At 46.6% G+C, this 16,434-nt stretch overlaps 2 protein-coding genes across 8 annotated transcripts in view; one reads left to right on the forward strand and one right to left on the reverse strand.

Annotated features, from left to right (window-relative positions):
- The window catches only part of NEU2 (neuraminidase 2), a 33,600-nt gene extending 31,107 nt beyond the window's left edge, over positions 1-2,493 (reverse strand). For all 5 annotated transcript variants that reach the window (XM_032119267.1, XM_032119265.1, XM_032119268.1 and 2 more), the window contains exon 1: positions 2,356-2,493. The gene's annotated coding sequence lies outside the window, so the exon portion shown is untranslated. The remainder of the gene's footprint in view (positions 1-2,355) is intronic.
- Positions 1-16,434, forward strand: part of NGEF (neuronal guanine nucleotide exchange factor) — a 48,686-nt gene that overhangs the window by 19,765 nt on the left and 12,487 nt on the right. The window contains exons 1-7 of one of the 3 annotated variants that reach the window (XM_032119261.1): positions 2,805-3,350; positions 4,360-4,545; positions 4,653-4,756; positions 9,358-9,632; positions 13,992-14,152; positions 14,293-14,445; positions 16,272-16,401. In XM_032119261.1, the coding sequence (XP_031975152.1) occupies positions 4,472-4,545; positions 4,653-4,756; positions 9,358-9,632; positions 13,992-14,152; positions 14,293-14,445; positions 16,272-16,401 (897 nt within the window). In that variant the 5' untranslated portion in view covers positions 2,805-3,350; positions 4,360-4,471. Of the gene's footprint in view, positions 1-2,804; positions 3,351-3,472; positions 3,550-4,359; positions 4,546-4,652; positions 4,757-9,357; positions 9,633-13,991; positions 14,153-14,292; positions 14,446-16,271; positions 16,402-16,434 lie in introns of those variants that run through there. The other 2 variants (XM_032119262.1, XM_032119260.1) reach the window with 2 other exon arrangements.

Raw genomic sequence — 16,434 nt, forward strand, 5'->3', positions numbered from 1 at the left:
ACTCAAACCCCTTCTTTGCAGAACATATGCAAGCTCAAACCCCCTTCCCTTTGTCCACAGGGAGCTGAACCACAGTCATGCTCCATGTCAACAGAGCATGGCCACCAAAGATCATTTCCAGTGCCTTTATGCTTGTGGACCCTAAGAGTTCCAGAGACAAAACTGGGATTTGGTCTGTTGGGGCATTGCATGGCTTCTGTCACCAATGAGAGCGGAGGGCACACAGCACCGCTTCTACAGTGATGAGGGAGGATTCTTATGGGACTTTAATGTGTGTTGTTCTAGTAGTCGGATTCTTTCTTTCACCCCCCAACTAGACAAGGAATTTTAAGATGAATTAAAGGGGTTTTGGTGAGGAAACTGGTTTGTCATCATGAGTTTGTACTGATTTTGGTAACTGGGGAAAAACTCTTTAGGCTCTGGATCAAATTGCTTGTTGTTACAGTGAGAGAAAAAAGAACACCTCCTCCAAACTCCTACCTAATGGTTAAGATTAGGTGGAGTAGGAACTTCTCCAGGCCTGAGCCTGCCATTTCACAGCAATGAAAAATTATCCAAGGTGGCACTGCCATGGTCCTGACATCCATCTGCAGTTCTGCCATCTCTGCTCTGCTGGCACTCCCTTTGAGCTCACCCTGTGGTGAGACAATACACACACAGAGCTAGTGCTACCAAAAAAATGAATCGTTTTCCAAGAGTTCAGCTGCCCAGACCTGCTTACTGTGAATGGGATAAGCTTGAGTAAGTGCTGGCATAAAAGCAGAGGTAGAAATCTGCCTCAGGGAGTCGAGTGAAAAGTGGAATCTAGCAGCTAGGTCAGCTTAAACTGCATACAAAGTCATAACAATTGCAGAAGTAGGGAGGCATCTTATAGCTATTCTACTTCATAGAAATAGTTCAGTATAGAATGACTTGAAGTAGTATCTGGAGAATAAGGCATACAGCATGTTCAAGCACCTTTCCCAGTGACCAGAGAAAGCAGTGCAGCTCCAGGAAGAGACTGACCTGCCCTGGAATAGGTAGTAACACGTGGGATGCAAGGGAATAACACGTCTCTGACTTCAACCTGGATCCCCCACACCCAGCATGAAGATCCCAGTCACCAGACCACTGTGACAGAATCACTTGTTTGCCTGCCTTTAGTTTCTGTGACAAACTTTAAAAGTTTTCTGTTTTGTCCCCAAACAGAAAAGCTAGATTTAGAAAATCCCAGCAAATTTTTTATGACAAAAACGTCTCCTTCTTGCTAAATATCATTTTTTTGTTCCAGTCCCATGAGTGCTGGGAACACTCTGTCATCTCACTTGGGAGAAAAAGTATTTCTCAGGCACTTGTTTTGTTTATGGATATTCTCTGTATGTCAATGTGAAGTACAAGAATAAGGCTGGGAAGGAAGAAAGAACAACATCTTTGAAAGTTGAAATTACCTTTAAAAAAGAAACAGTCCTAAAGGAAGGAAAAGTAGAGTATTGCTATGCAGTGGAACAGCTCTCTGAGACACGGAAACACAAGCTGGGCCTGCCATGGCCACAGGGGGCATTTCACTCCCAGCTGGTGTTTCACCTCTTCAGAGCTTCCACTGGGTTTATTATTGTTAGTGCTTTCTGTGATATTTTCAAGTTTTCATCTCAGACCAAAAGTAAAGTTGGAAAAAGTGAAAGAAAAGGGAAGACAAGCAGGATCAAATTACCAGACAGTTATGGGATCATGGAAAGATGCTTTCTATTTCTGAATGCTTATCATAGCATGACCCAGACACTTTTTCTAAGAAGAAGTTTCAATTTCCAACAGATTTAACCCTTGAGAGTGAAGCAATGTGAGAGGTCAAGAATCTGTTAAACTCCTAAAGCATACTTCTGAAAGATTTTTTTTTTCTTAGTTAATAAAGCCAGAAGTTATATTTAGATATATGTTCATTCTAGTAGTGTCAGTTCAGAGCTTATACACTGATTTTACTTTGCATACTAGAGAGAACTCCTCACTGCTCTTGGTCTTTGCCTTGAGAAAACAGTAAACAGCATATCTGATTTTCCAGATTTCAGGATAATGAAGAGGCTCCCTTTTTCTAAGAAAGAAGCTTTTTAGCAGCCCACCCACTCACTAAAACCCTTGACAATATTCTTGCCCTGGCAGCAAGCCACCAAAACATGAGTTTCAGATAGTCGTTGCTGCTTTATCCCATCCACAAGGTTTTGGCCACCCCCTCACTCACCTGGCTCCCCCAACCCCCTAACCCCCAGTGCTAAATGGCTGATAACCCATACTGACCATCTATCCAGTGAAAATCTCAGCCCCAGCTCTCAGGCTCTCATCCCCCTCTCTAAGTACAACACAGGCTCCAGCTCTCACCCTCACCCTGGTATTTCCTTTCAGTTGTCCGATTCTTCTAGACCTCCTGGTCTGGGACTGGACAAGGACCGCACTTGCAGCCCTCTCTGAGCCCTCAGTGACATTTCCAGCTGTTTTTCTTTCCCGTTCTGCTTCTTAATGACTCAAGGACTGAGCTCTCCAGTGTGCCAGATCTAGATCTAGTTCACATAAGCTGAAGGAGTTTTTCTGGTCATGTGCTGATTAAAAGCTATCCTGACATATCATTTAGCAAAATCAATATAAAAATGATAAAAAGGAAGGCATTTTACACATACAGACCACCAGACGGATTTTATGTTGTTGCATAAATTACCTTATCACATACAGAAAAAACATCACGGTTATTTATGCAACAGGGAGAGAGCAAGCACAAGGAATAGCTGAGCATTTTCCCTCTGTTAACTCCTCAGTTGCAATGTGGTACAGATGACTTTTGGTTTTTTGCTGAGGGTTATTAAGGTGTAGTGAAGAGCTGCACCCAACCTGTCCACAAGCACTCGAACTGATCCGAGGATGTAACCGTACTCTGGAGCTCAAGAGGATTTATCCCTGAGGCGGAAAAACAATTACTTGAACGAAGACAGATATAGATCATTGAGTACTGAGATACTTACTGCCTAAACGAGGGAATATATCCTTATGGAAGTAGCGACGCTAAGGAAGGGGAGATGAGGGAAATGACCGAGCGGGTGCGAAGCCCTGCCGGAGAAGGAGAGGCGGATAGCAGCCAATCCTGTGGGGTAATCAGGGGTGCGCTTCCCGGCAGGAGGGATTAGGCTGAGTTTCCCAGTTACATTCCTCCATCTCAGGGTTTCACTCCTGGAGAAGAAATGCACCATATGCACCAGATCTGGAAGCAGTTCAGGAGAACCCCCCTCTGCCACCCCCTTTCCTCCCTCAAAGCCGGCGCTATCCACACATAAGCAGAGAGGCGCAGGGGATGGGGGGCAGCGCTGCGCCCCGGGGCTGAGGGACGGGAGGTCAGTGCCGGGGCAGGACCCCCTCCTGCTGTGGGGTGGCCGTGCATGGAGGAGAGGGGCTGTGGCATGAGGTGGGACGGGGTGTGTGGGTGCTCGCTGAGGGAGGGTGCCTTGCTGGGGAGGGAGGGAGCGAATGGAGAAAAGGGCTGCCCTGCATCGGAGGAAGAAGCCTCTCTGCAGGAGCGCAGGGGGGATGGAGGTAGGGGTGCCTGTGAAGTGGGGGGCCTCTGGGGCAGGGATTGCTGCCTTTTGGGGGGGGCCCTGGGGAGGAGGGAGTCAGCCTCCCGGCGGAGGAGGGATCTGCGCTGGAGCGCTGGAAGGGAACCGGGGGGCTGAAAAGGTCTTTGCGGGCAGGGGTGCCGGGACGGGGGCGGGGGACTCTGAGAGGGGAGCTTGCGGAGGAGGGGAACGACACGACACCTGAGGGGGGCTCGGAAAAGGTTTTGGAGGCGTTGAGAGGGTCTGCAGGGGGGGCTCTGAGGAGCTCTGAGGGCTCCGAGGGAGCACGGCTGGGAACTGCCGGGCTTAGAGGGGTCTCGGGAGGGCTTTGGGGAAGGCTGAGGGAGGTCCGCCGGGATTTGGCAGAACTCCATGGAGCCTCGAAGGAAATCTGGGAACGAGGAGAGGGGCTGCAAGGGGCTGGGGGGGGGGCCCTGAGGGGCCGGTGGAAGCCCGCGGCGAGGCTCTGAGGGGATTTTGTGGGAGTTTATGTGGGGAAAATCTGTGGGGAGGCTTTGAGGAGAGTGTGAGTGGGCTCTGAGAGGATTTTGATGGAGAGCCCCTGGGGATACCTGACAGGGGATCTGAGGGGACGCTCTGAGGGGATTTGAGGAGGCTGTCTAGAGATTTAGGGGAGAGCCATGGGAACGCTTTGGGAGAAGGGAGTGTCTGAGGAGATACTCTGAGGAGACCATAGCGGCTCTGAGGGGGCTTGGGGGCTCAGAGGGCCTGGGGGGTGCTGCGGGGGCGCCCCGAGGGCGGCCGCAAATCCCCTCTCCCTCCCGTGCAGGCTGCTGCCTTCCTACCCCCGTTACCGTGGCAACCGCCCGGGCTCCCCCAGCCCCGCACCGCCGCCGCCGCTGCCGCCGGAGCTGCTGGGCAGCCGCCTGCCGCCGCCGGCCATGGAGCTCCTGGCCGCGGCCCTCAGCGCCGCCTGCGCTCTCGACCAGGACGGCTCGTCGGGACAGCCCGGCAGGTGAGGGGGGTGCTGAGGGCGGGGGGCGCGGGGCGCGGGCGGGCGTAGGGGCCGCTGTCCCGCCGCTGTCCCGCCGCTGCTCTGAGGGCGCCTCCGCCTCCCCGCAGGGACCCCGCCGCCGCTGAGGAGACCCCCGCCGCCGGCACGGCCGAGGCACCGCCCGCGCACCCCATGACGGCCGACTCCTGGAGGAGCCTCATCGAGCACATCGGTAAGGAGCCGTGCCCGCCACGGGGTGTCCGGCCGCCGCTGCGCCCTCGCACAACTTCGCCGCTTCTCCCGCTCCCCGCTCCGACGGCGGCACAGCAGCCCCTAGAGGTGCCCCTCAGCCCAGCCGGACCGCCCCTGCCGGCGCCCTGAGCCCCCAAACCCGGAGCTAAAGACAAGCGATGCACAGCCGGGGGGGGGGGGGTCTCGGGCGGGGTAAGGGCTTGTGCTGCAGGACCCCAACTCCCTATCCTCGCTGGGAACTCCCTCACTGTTGGTGTAAAACATCATTACCGTGGCTTTTTGACATCTTTAGGGGCATCCGGTTTGCACGTTGCCCGGCAGGAGATTAATGCTATCTCTGAACAGCCTGACCCTTGTTCATAAATAATGATTATTCTTGTGATTACAAAACAATTGATCATTAAGGCTATCCCAAACTTTCTACTAAGATATGATTTTGCATACTCCAAAAGGCATAAGACTAAAGTATTTTGTCACCCATCCTGTTGGACATTAGTTGTATGCACCAGGTTCTGCATCTATTCAGTGTAACAGCCACTGGCATAGCACTTGCTACGCAGGAGTAAGTTATTTTATCCTTTGTGGTCTCTAAAAAGGCAAAGTTGAGGTTATCTGGGTGGCTGTGGAGGAGAGGACTGTTACGCTTTTGCTCTTATGGTTTTTTTGGTTGGTTTTTTTTTTATCTCCTGTGGGATGGGGAGAGGACCTCCACAGCTTGTTTCTTGGTTTCCCACATCAGAATTGTGACATTCCTCAGAGGGATTTCATCAACAGCAAAGTTAAATCACATCCTGAGGCAGGTTTTATGGTGGGAATATAGAAGCTTTGTTTCTAAACACTCCTGCTCAGCTTCAGGAAATAGAATCAACATACTTGAATCTAGAGGGCAGGAATGTAGCACTTAGCTTGGGAAAATAGATAACTCTCACGAGCAGCAATTCCTGGCAGGAACGAGAAGGCTTCTCAGGCCATCTCTGCTGTTTGGTGTCGGGCTGTGGCATGCAAGGCTGATTCTTGGTACACCACTGGGACAGTGCTGGAGAAGGAGGCTGGTGTGAAACCAGCAGCCTGCCAGCAACTGTCAGACAAACGAGCTGAGTTTGGGGCCTTCTGGAGGAAAGTGGTGAACAATTTGCATGAGTGTTGCCAGATCTGTTACCTGCTTTTGGCTGTGTAGATACTAATCTCCCAAGGGAGCTGTGTCAAAACATTGTCAGTTTACTGGGACTGTGCACCTTAGAGGTGAGATAAAAATACTAAAACCAGCAGGAGTTCAAAGCAACCCTGTTGCTATATTCATATATATTGTTATGTGCTGTATATGAGAGGGAAGCTGTGCAAAAGCTCTGCACACAGCAGTGTAACTGCAAGTAGGTCTCTTGCACCTTTATGGAGGAGACTGGGTTTTGACAACCTGAGGTGCTATGTTTATCCCCACCAGAGATGCTACATCAAATGGCTGGAGCTCACTCACTCCCTTTCCTCCCTCCTGCTTTTGAGACATTAGTGGACTCTTTGCCTGAAACTGGAGCAGAGAATTTCAGAGAAAACGTCTCTGGGCCTCCTGAGATTTTACATAGCTTTCAATGCAATAACGTTTACTTTAAGAGTGCTGCTAACTCTCTAAGGTGAGGATTTCCGCAATTAGTAACTAGTTTTTCAATTCCCCTCCCAGGTTTTGAGAGAGCTGGGAAAGGGAGACTGTGACAGCAAAATTAAATGGAATAAACAAAAAGGGAAATGTCTGTTATGTACTATAAAAATTATGTAAACATGCCTTAGGAAGATCAGTCTTAACACTTAGGGCAGCAGATAACAAACTCGTGCTCTGACCACAGGGTTAGCCTTTAGCCAGGTCACAGTAGGGACAGTTGGGACATTAAGCAATGAAGGGAGCTTGTACAGGTCTCTGACATTTTGTACTTGTTCACTTGCTAAATGTAAGCATTTACTAAATATTTATATCATCTGAGTCACATTCAGCTATCGATCTCAGCTTTTTTTCTACACATTCAGTCAGTTCCCAGAGGTATTGTTCTTCTTTCAACATGTCAAAACCTTGTTCCTTGACCTTTCATCTGTTACCCCTCCTGTGCTGTGACCATCTCCTGTTCCATCTGGACAAGGCTTTGGCATAGCTTCTCTCCCTCTCATCTACATAATTTCTCTACCCATTGTAACCTCTTTACCAACGTATGGGTAGACCCTTAGGACCAAGACAGCGGGGATATCTTTTATCCTTGCTAGTACAACCCTCCTTGTTTCTTCCTACCCTTCTCCCTAAACACCTACCTGTCTTTTGTCTTTCTTCTGTACCACCTTTCTGCTTTCTCCCCATATTGCTCTCTGTGGTAGAGCTTCAGCCAATCCCTCTTCAGCTCCCTCCTTAAAATGAGTTACCTTGCTGTCATTTCCAATTGAGTTCTGGTGGTGGATGCTTTCCATCAGTCAGATCTTTCCATGTCTGTATTTGCCTTTGCCTGCCACTGACAGCTCCGTAGCTCTCATCTGGTCAGTCAGGGAACCTGGAAACAAAACCAGCTTTCATTATCTGGGTTTTATTTCCTTAAAAGCAAGAGGGAAATAGTCTTGAGGATCTTTTCAAAAGGGCTGCTCTTCAGATCTGCACAAGGGACACTAAATCCCCCTTACACAAAGCATCCTCTGACTTGCAAGGCAGAGCCAGCAGCACAACATGGCTGTATACTTGCAGTCAGACATTGCAAGTATAATTATCTCCAACTTGAGTAAAATAGATTACGCTTCAGTTTCCCAGCATGTTTTCCCTTGAGCCAAATAATGCCCACGCTGCTGCAGGATGTTACTTCCCAGCCTGTCCTGCTCTCCATGAGGCAAAAGAACCCAGAACCCTTGAGCACAGGCTGACCATACGGATCAGTACCAACAAAAGCAGCTCCAATTTAGCAGGCTCTCTGCTACATTCCTGAAGGAGCCTGCTACATCCTCAGCACCCTCTCTGATGGTGAAAAATAGCCTGAAATGCTTAGGAAAGCCATATAAACCTAATTGACACAGAGAGAAATTACATAAGTGGCAGCAGCATGCAAAACTTCAGGGGAAGTCTCCTCTGCTCAGTGTTGTGTAGGAAGCTAACAGAAGACTATATGGTTTCCTAGGCACAGCTACCCTTACTGCTATTTTAATCCGGTGTCGAACATCTTTCCAGGAAGAACAGATAACAGGACATACTCGCAGACTGCAGCAATGCTGTGCTTGTTCCTGTGCCTTTCCCCAGCACATTTCCCATATAGTTTTAGCAGTGACTGGTACAAAGCCTCATTGAAACTGGTCCAGAGATTTAATAGGCAGCAACATCTACATTTCTGCCCGCCCTAGACTAACTTTTAATCCCATTGTGTCTCACCTTATAACACAGGGAATCTCAGATCAAATATCATTAATACGTGTGACCAGATAAATTTTAACCCCTAATGATTCAGACAAAATAAATTATGTAGCATGGTTTTTTTAACATCAAAGGCTTTCCTCTTTATTCATTCATGCTACACTGCAATTCAAGTATAAACCAAGGGAGATAATGTAAACTGTGGCTTCCTCAATTTCATTAAGGGAGGAAAGTGACTCAAAATGTGCTCATGCTCTCTTGCCTTTACATGTCTTGTAAATTACATTTTATATTCAAGCAATTAAAATTCTGGGTCCTACAGATGATTCAGAAAGAGAAATGGGACTGTTTGAAAGCCCTCAGAGAGACAAAGGATGTTCTAAAGAAGGGCAATGAACTTCAGGATTCCTACCTTTTTCATGCTGTCAGTTGATATCAGAGTGGGGGCAAATCCTGTGCAATTTCATCCACTCCTGAAGTTAGCAATTGAAACTTGGAAGACACCTGGTGTCATTGATGTGGTGCCACATGGTATGAGTTCAGAGCCTGTTCCTTAGTGCTGTAGCAAATAGGTACCTTTTGGATGTTAATTTTGTATCTTCAAGCATCATAGAAACAGGGAAGGGAAACAGCAGGATATTAAGCAGCATGTCCAAGGCTAACCATGAAGTCCATACCAAAACAAACCTAGTAACTGTAGCTAGTTGTCCCAAAGCTTCACCTGTCCAATGCCAGTAACAGCAGCTCAGTGTTTCCTCATTAAGGATTTTTGTGGCCATCAAATTCCTCTTTTTAAAGTAATTTCGATGTGTGCAGTGTTACTTTTCCAGACACACATTTAAACATAGATATCAACCTATATAACTTGTAACATAGTAATATACCAGAGAAAATCAAGGTTTAAAAGACACTTAAGCCTGGCAAATCACTTCTTTTATGTCTTCTGAGTGATCACAGATTCATCTGACTGTGTTACTAAATATTTTGTGAGAGCAGATTGTTGACAACAGTTTAGATTTAGAAATGGCCTTCCATTTATAGTTTCCACTTCTGGCTGAAATAGGAATGCCATAATTGGCTTTTCACTCTGCACAGAAGGGATCTCTCTCACCTCTGCTGAGGTGAACTAATGCAAAGCAATTGTCCTTTCCCACACTACTTTTCTACTACCTTGTTCAGTTGTAACCTCTCATACCTGTTATGTTCCTTCCTAGGGCTCTTGTACCAGGAGTATCGAGATAAATCTACGCGCGAGGAGATTGAAACCAGGCGACTGCAGGATTCACAGACAGACCCTGAGGAGACTTCACCCAGTGAGGAAACCCCATCTGAAGCAGAACCCACAAGTACAATCGAAAACAAAGCTCCACCACAAATCAATTTGCTGAGAAATTCCAACTCTAGGTTCAACTTATGGCAGGATCTTCCTGAGGTCCAGAGCAGTGGTGTCCTCAGCATCCTCCAACCAGATGAGATCAAGCTGCAGGAGGTAATGGGGGAAGGCAGAATGTTTCTTAATCGTGTTGCTGCTAAAAAGCGGAGAGTGAATTAGGCCAAATAATCCAGATTTAAAAACTAAAAGCTTTACAGCAGTCACAGACAAGCCTTGCCCTGTTGAGTACTTTCTGAGTTGCACTGGTTAGCACCGCTCACTCTTTTTTGTGAAACTGCAGAAATTGTTCTATATACTGTTGCTGCTGGACATTTCTGTAGCAAAAGGAACTTCTTTTCCCTTTTCTGATTCAGTGTTAGGAGCAATTTACAAAGGAAGAGGGATAATGAGGAGGTTTTTACAGAAGAGCTATTGGTTCCAGTGCACATTAATCCTTTTCTGAAGTTACTATCAGGACACATAACTTTCCTCCAGAAATCTTAGAAGAATTCAACTGTTAACTGTAAGGTTTTGAATATGATGGCATTAATAGAAATAGAAGAGATAGAGATTGATAAACATCCTTATATTTAATTGTTGTTACTTGGAGTCTATTGCAAACAGTAAAAAATAATGACAGGTATATTTGCATTTAGCCATGCAGTGCGGTGACATCACTGTTTTGGAGCCATGTGCTGTGACTTACAGGACTGCATCAGACAGTGAAAGGAGTGGGTGGGGGTAGCTGTCACAAGCAATGACAACATCAGTCACACCACAATTTACAACTGGTTGCTATTTTGGGTAGCATGGGGAGTGTGAGTGCTCTTTGTCACTGCAAAGCACTGCATTCATAGTCAGCAGTGGAGAGGGCAGGCTGTGTGCGCTGTGCATTGTATGAGCAGTGGGCATTCCAAGGCTCAATCCCGCAAGTCTGACTGTACTCCTGCACCAGGATTGCTTCTGATGAGATGGTTGTGGCAGTGTATCTGCTTAGCCCTGGCTCACAGGATTTTACCCAAAGTGCTGAAGAACTTCTCAGGGTGCAAGCAGTCCCTGCTAAATTCACTTAGACTTGCATAATCCATACTGACGAACACCTTGTGCACACAGTGCCAGTCCTGGCTAAGGCTGTAACTTGACTGTCACACTGAAAAGGCTCGTATTGTGCACCCCAAGGGTATGATGGGCAGGGCTGTGTTATTCACATCCTTAGTGGAGGGGACTTGGTGTTCATATACAGTAGTTTGGGCTGGCAAGCACAGGCTGTTAGTGTGTCAGTGTTAGGGCTGAAGGTGACTGAAATGATTTGTTGCTTTTCCATGTTCTTCTGCGCTGGTTATCCCATATTGGATTTGTTCTGTTTACCTGGAAAAACACAGTACTTCCAAGTGCCAGCATTACAAACACAGTCTGGCATCTGAAAAAATTACAAGCTTTTCTTTTTATTTTTGCTTCAAAATGAAAAATCTTTTGTGGAGAGATATTTGCTTAAAAGTGTGCATTATAGATTTTAAAGCTTGCCATTTCTGCTAAGTTACATTCATTACCTGTATGTGTTTTTGGGAAAAAATCTCTGTGCTGCTAAAACCCAGAGCTCCACATTAAGTGTGCTCAATTTTCTTCTCACTGTTAAAATAAACAGAGGAGTAAAGCAGTTGGAGAATGGGACAATGCTGTCATACTGAAGTGCTGTGCCTTCTCCACTGTTAGTTTATCAGATCTGAAATTTTCTTCCTGCTTGTTCTGGGATTAGCACAGTAAGAGATTATAAAATTTCTCAAAGCCAGAAAGCTGTGAAATTGGCTGAACGTTGAACAGATAGAGTGGAGAATTTGCTTTGTGAGGAGAATCAAGGTCAGAAAACAAGGAGGGCTAGAGAAGCTATTGAAGAGATGATGTTGAATTCAGCCTTGCTATAACAAGCGCTACTTGCTCCTGCAGTTCTGGAGTCCTACTCCTGTTGGATGTGAACTGTCAGAGTGAGCTGTACGTGAGGGTTTAATTTGATGAATGCAAAATGTTCAGCTTCATGAAGGAGAATTGGGGAAATTTTCCTGAAGTACAGGACAGCAGAAATTCTGGAGTAAACATCTTAAGGATAAAACTGTATTTTCTGACCCATTTTACCTTCAAAGCTGTAGTAAACACAGGGACTAGTAGAGCTTGCATGTCTTCAGACAGAAAAGGTGGAGCAAGAGTATTATTTTGACCACAGGGAGAAATACTGGTACATAAACGGAAAGAAAGTTGAAGTTAACACTCTGCTGCATAGCTGAGGAAGGGAACACCATCATAGCTGGGACAGAGCAGGGCTTAAACAGTCAGAGAAAAAGCTGGTTATCTGAAATAATCTTCAAAGTGAAGGAGACTAAAACAAGAAGGGGAATCTGGTGTTCATTAGTGGCAATGATGGAAAATTACTGAGCAGTTTATCAATGCGAGATAAAAAAAAAAAAGACACAGGTTTTCAAGCATCAAAACAAGAAACTTGACTGGAAGAGCAGTGGATGCTTGAAAAGTGTCATAGAAAGTGATTTTTTATTGTCCCCATTGGAACAAACAAGACAGATATTTTCACTATGGATTTCATTATTTCTTTAGTATAGCCTGCATTCTGCACCTGCCCTTGCAGGTCTGGCACCCTCCACTATGGCAAACAGCAAACATACACAAATTCTACAGTCAGACTTGGCAGAAAAATATTCCTGACTTGGAGTCTCGGGAAAGCTGCAGTGCAAAATGATTGGGGGTGTCCATCTCCAGGATAACTGGAAGGGACAGGCTGTCCCAACACATCCTGTGTATCTTTGCCTATTTGCACTTCTCTCATTTATCAAATTAAAAGGTACAGTTAAAGCTGTAAAAGTTACATTTAGGACTGAGCCAGTCATGCAGAAAGAGAGAGGTTTACTCACAGGTTCAGCAGGTGTCTGGGTAAAGCTTCTGGGAGAAGCTGAGCCGATACTCCTCCACTTTTCTAAATAGGAATCTAGCCTTGAAAAAAAATCCAGCATCCTCTTCTTCCTCAAACACTTTCTGTTCCATGGTCACTGACTAAGTTCATCTGTATCTGCATGCTTTGCTCTGTCTCCCTTCTGGGGGCTATGCAGGCACAGCCTTCACCTCTGGTGCAGGAAATGACCTGTTGGACTTAACTGCCCACTGGGAACATTTCCTAGGCTACCAACCCTGCAAAGAGCTGAAATATCACTTCAACTGCTATTTTAGCAGCTCTGGATTGAGTAGCAGTCCCTCCTTGCTATTCCCGTCCACCCAGATCTTGGACTGCAGCACAGTGTCAGGGACACAACCCAGGTCTCTACCTCGAGTTCTTATGTGACGCACAGTGATATTTCCAGGAAAAGGCCAAAAACTGATCAGTGAAAAATTCCAAATCCTTTCTTTAAAGAGGAAAGACAGACAACAACCAAGCCACAAGACAGACCCCCAGCTAATTTAGAAGATATTTTTCTACCTACACATCACAAAAAACACTGCATGTACCTGTGGCTCCATCAGACCTCCTCAACTCTAGCTGGCCTCCTGCAGCCGCTGAGAGCCAGCAGAGCTCAGGGACTGGCACCCGCACTGCCTGGCCAGCTCCCCCTCAGCAGGTTGGAACAGAGGAGCTGTGGGCAGGAGGGGAGCATTGTAGCAGCTTTAGCTTCAAGGAAACAAAACTTTCACTGAACTACCAAAAGGTTCCTCTCTTAGTAATGGCAGTGTGGGCCATGGGCCCTACAACAAAGAACCCAAGATACACCTTCAAGAGATGCCTGAAGGATCTAACAGCTTTTCATTGTGTTGAAGCTCTTGTGAGAATCTTCAGTTAATCTTACTTCAACTAATGGATTCAGTAGTTGTGCAAATAAACACCTTTTGTATCTACCTCTGAACAGAGACAAAAGTACACAGAGAGTAGGGGATCTCTGGGTGGTAACAGTGGACTGTCCCTGCAGCACTTGCAGTAGGTAGAAGACTTTATATCTTCATCTCATTAAACTGATTTTTATCTCTGAACCAAACCACTAATTTGTCTTTCTGCTTCCACAGACCACATCCTTGGTCTGAAGAAGCCAAGCTTTGCTCCAGAGTTTTCTCTTCTAACAGGATAAGCAAAGGCTGAAATTTGGAGACTATTTATGATTTCTGGTAGTAGTTAGGGACTACTGTGTCTTGTCCTGGTCTGTTGTGAATTGGGGCAGGAAAGTGTATGGCCAGGGCTGACCAGGGAGTCTCACTTGGACGGTAACCGCTGTATTTCCTCTAGGTCAGGGTGGAAAACTGCCCTGTTGAAGTCACTGTCCCCTGTAATATGTGGCAAATGCATTGTGGGCTTACCTCACCCTGCAGCCTGGGCCTGCAGGGCGGGTGCAAGGTCCGTGGCTGTGCAGCACAGATGTTCTCATTAATGCCTGGTGTGCCCCTCTGTAGAAGGTACCTGCTGATTTCCACCTTTGGGATTTTCTCCAGGCCATGTTTGAGCTGGTTACTTCCGAAGCATCGTATTACAAGAGTCTGAATCTGCTGGTGTCTCACTTCATGGAGAACGAGCGTCTGAAAAAGATCTTACACCAGTCTGAGGCACACATCCTCTTCTCCAATGTGCTAGATGTCATGGCTGTCAGCGAGCGGTAAGTCAGCTGCTGAATGGCACTGAAAGCAGTAGCTTTAGGTAACTGCAGTTGTAGAGGGATGGAGGAGCTGATTTCTCCTGGGAATTGGCTGGGACAGATAGGTCACAATTAATATGGGTGCTGACTTTCTCATCTAGCTTCCTGTTGGACCTCGAGCAGCGGGTAGAAGAGAACATCGTGATCTCGGACGTGTGTGATATTGTCTACCAGCACACAGTTAATCACTTCTCTGTGTATATCACCTACGTCTCCAACCAGACCTACCAGGAGAGAGCCTACAAGCAGCTTCTGTGAGTTCTAGACCTTGTTTACAAAACCTGGACTGTTTTGTAAAACTGTACAGGCCACAGATGGGTTGATGCAGGTAACATGGAAAGTAAATTCAAAGCCACCATTTCTCAACTGTAGGAAATATTTGTGGTGCATGCAGGGCCATATGCTTCTGAAATGCACGTATTTTTAAACTGCAAGTAGAGGCAAGAGATGGAAGACCAAGAATATAATATAGATCTCTGATGACAAGAACAGCCACTGCTTTTCCCAACCTTCTCCGCAAGGCATTTGACCTTCCCAAAGTTCATACCTAATTCTTTTTCAGAAAACAGGATTTTCTTAAAAGGAGGGAAAAAAAGCTGTTTTCTTTACATTCTAGTGTTACACACACAGACCTAGGCCTGAGGATATAATCCAAGATATTTTTGTAGTATTTTTCAAGTTTAGCAAGTCTTTTGGTCCAGTAGGAATTCCCTGATACCAGCTCAAAACAACAAGTGCCCTACAAGCTTGTCTTTCAGAGGAGGAGAATCAATTTTTCTCTAGTTACAATGTCCTGGATTCTTTTAGGACAGCCCATTGCACATGCTGCAGTGTATTTTCTCCTATAGCAGCAGCTGGTTCAGGCGAGTGTAACAATCTCTAATCCTTTCCTTTCTCTGCTCTCAAACTTTTGAGGGAAAAAAAAGCATTTTAAGGGGCCTCTATTGAGCTTGGCCAGCTGTTCTCTCCAAAAGGAGGGTACCACAGAGTTTCCTTCAGTCAGAGGTGAGCAATACAGCTGCAGAATAGAAACAGTTTGCCCATAGCCATTATCGAAACACTTAGAAGCAAAGCAGCAATAGGCTAGATTACTTGAAAAGGACCTGTTGGAGATGAGGTATTCCTAAGTATGAATTCAGAGGGCAGCATTTCTTTTGTCTGCGGGAAAACATAAAGCAAATTGAAAAGAACGGACTCCCTTCCCCAGGCTCCCAGCTAGCACAGGAATTTTGCAACACTTGGCTGAACTCAAAGCCTGAGGTGTGTCACAGTTCCCCCCATTTGACTGTTCCTCGGACACATGCAGGTCCATTCTGCTGTGAGTCACACTGTCACACAGGTACCTGCTGCAGAAGGGAGGAACACTGCCAGTGGCTTCTTTCGAATGTTTTAAAGAACGCACAATACAGGTTTTGCACAGTTATCAACCTCTGCATCCACGCTGTTTCGGCTAGCCAGGACTCCAACAGCCCGTGGCTGCCAGGAAGCTTTGTCTGCCTGTGGCAGCCGGGACTGCTCTGCTCTGCACAGCTGTGTCTGTGGCCCAGCTGTGCCCTCATCTCCTGCAAACACCATCAGGGAAGGCACGGGCACGGCCCCTGCCCTTCTCAGGCCAGATAATGATTACCATCCTCTAGCTAAGCAGCAAGGAATGTTCAAGCTTGAGCTACTTTGTGGCTTGTCTTGTTCTTATAACTGTATGAATTTCAGCTTATCACAGAGTTCCAACTGTGTAAAAATATATAATTATGCCTCTGACTCATTTACTTGGACACACACACCCCGTTCACATACACCTACACACGCAGCGTATGCTGCTGAGCTGGATATGAACACATATGAACACTGCCATGGCTTGTACATTAGAAGACTATTTTTTCCCTCCCCCAACACTATAAATAGTTTTAAACTAAAATACACCCAGAGGCATTCAGTCCCCTCCTCCCCTCTTCTCTCCTATTGGGAGAGGCCAGGCAGATGCTGTCTCCGGGACCAAACCACTTTTGGGTCACCAGCCGTATACCAGAGTCCCAGGCAGGGTAGCACTCAAAATTCTCAGTTTCTCTGTCTCTCCTCTCAGGCAGGACAAACCAGCCTTTCGGGAAGTGATCTCACAGCTGGAGCTGGATCCCAAGTGCAAAGGCCTGTCCTTTTCTTCCTTCCTGATTCTGCCATTTCAAAGGATCACTCGGCTCAAGCTGCTGGTGCAGGTAGAGTTTTGCTCTTCTCTCTCTCACAAAGGT

The sequence above is a fragment of the Corvus moneduloides genome, chromosome 10 (genome assembly GCF_009650955.1).
Source record: "Corvus moneduloides isolate bCorMon1 chromosome 10, bCorMon1.pri, whole genome shotgun sequence".
In the NCBI taxonomy this organism is placed as follows: domain Eukaryota; kingdom Metazoa; phylum Chordata; class Aves; order Passeriformes; family Corvidae; genus Corvus; species Corvus moneduloides.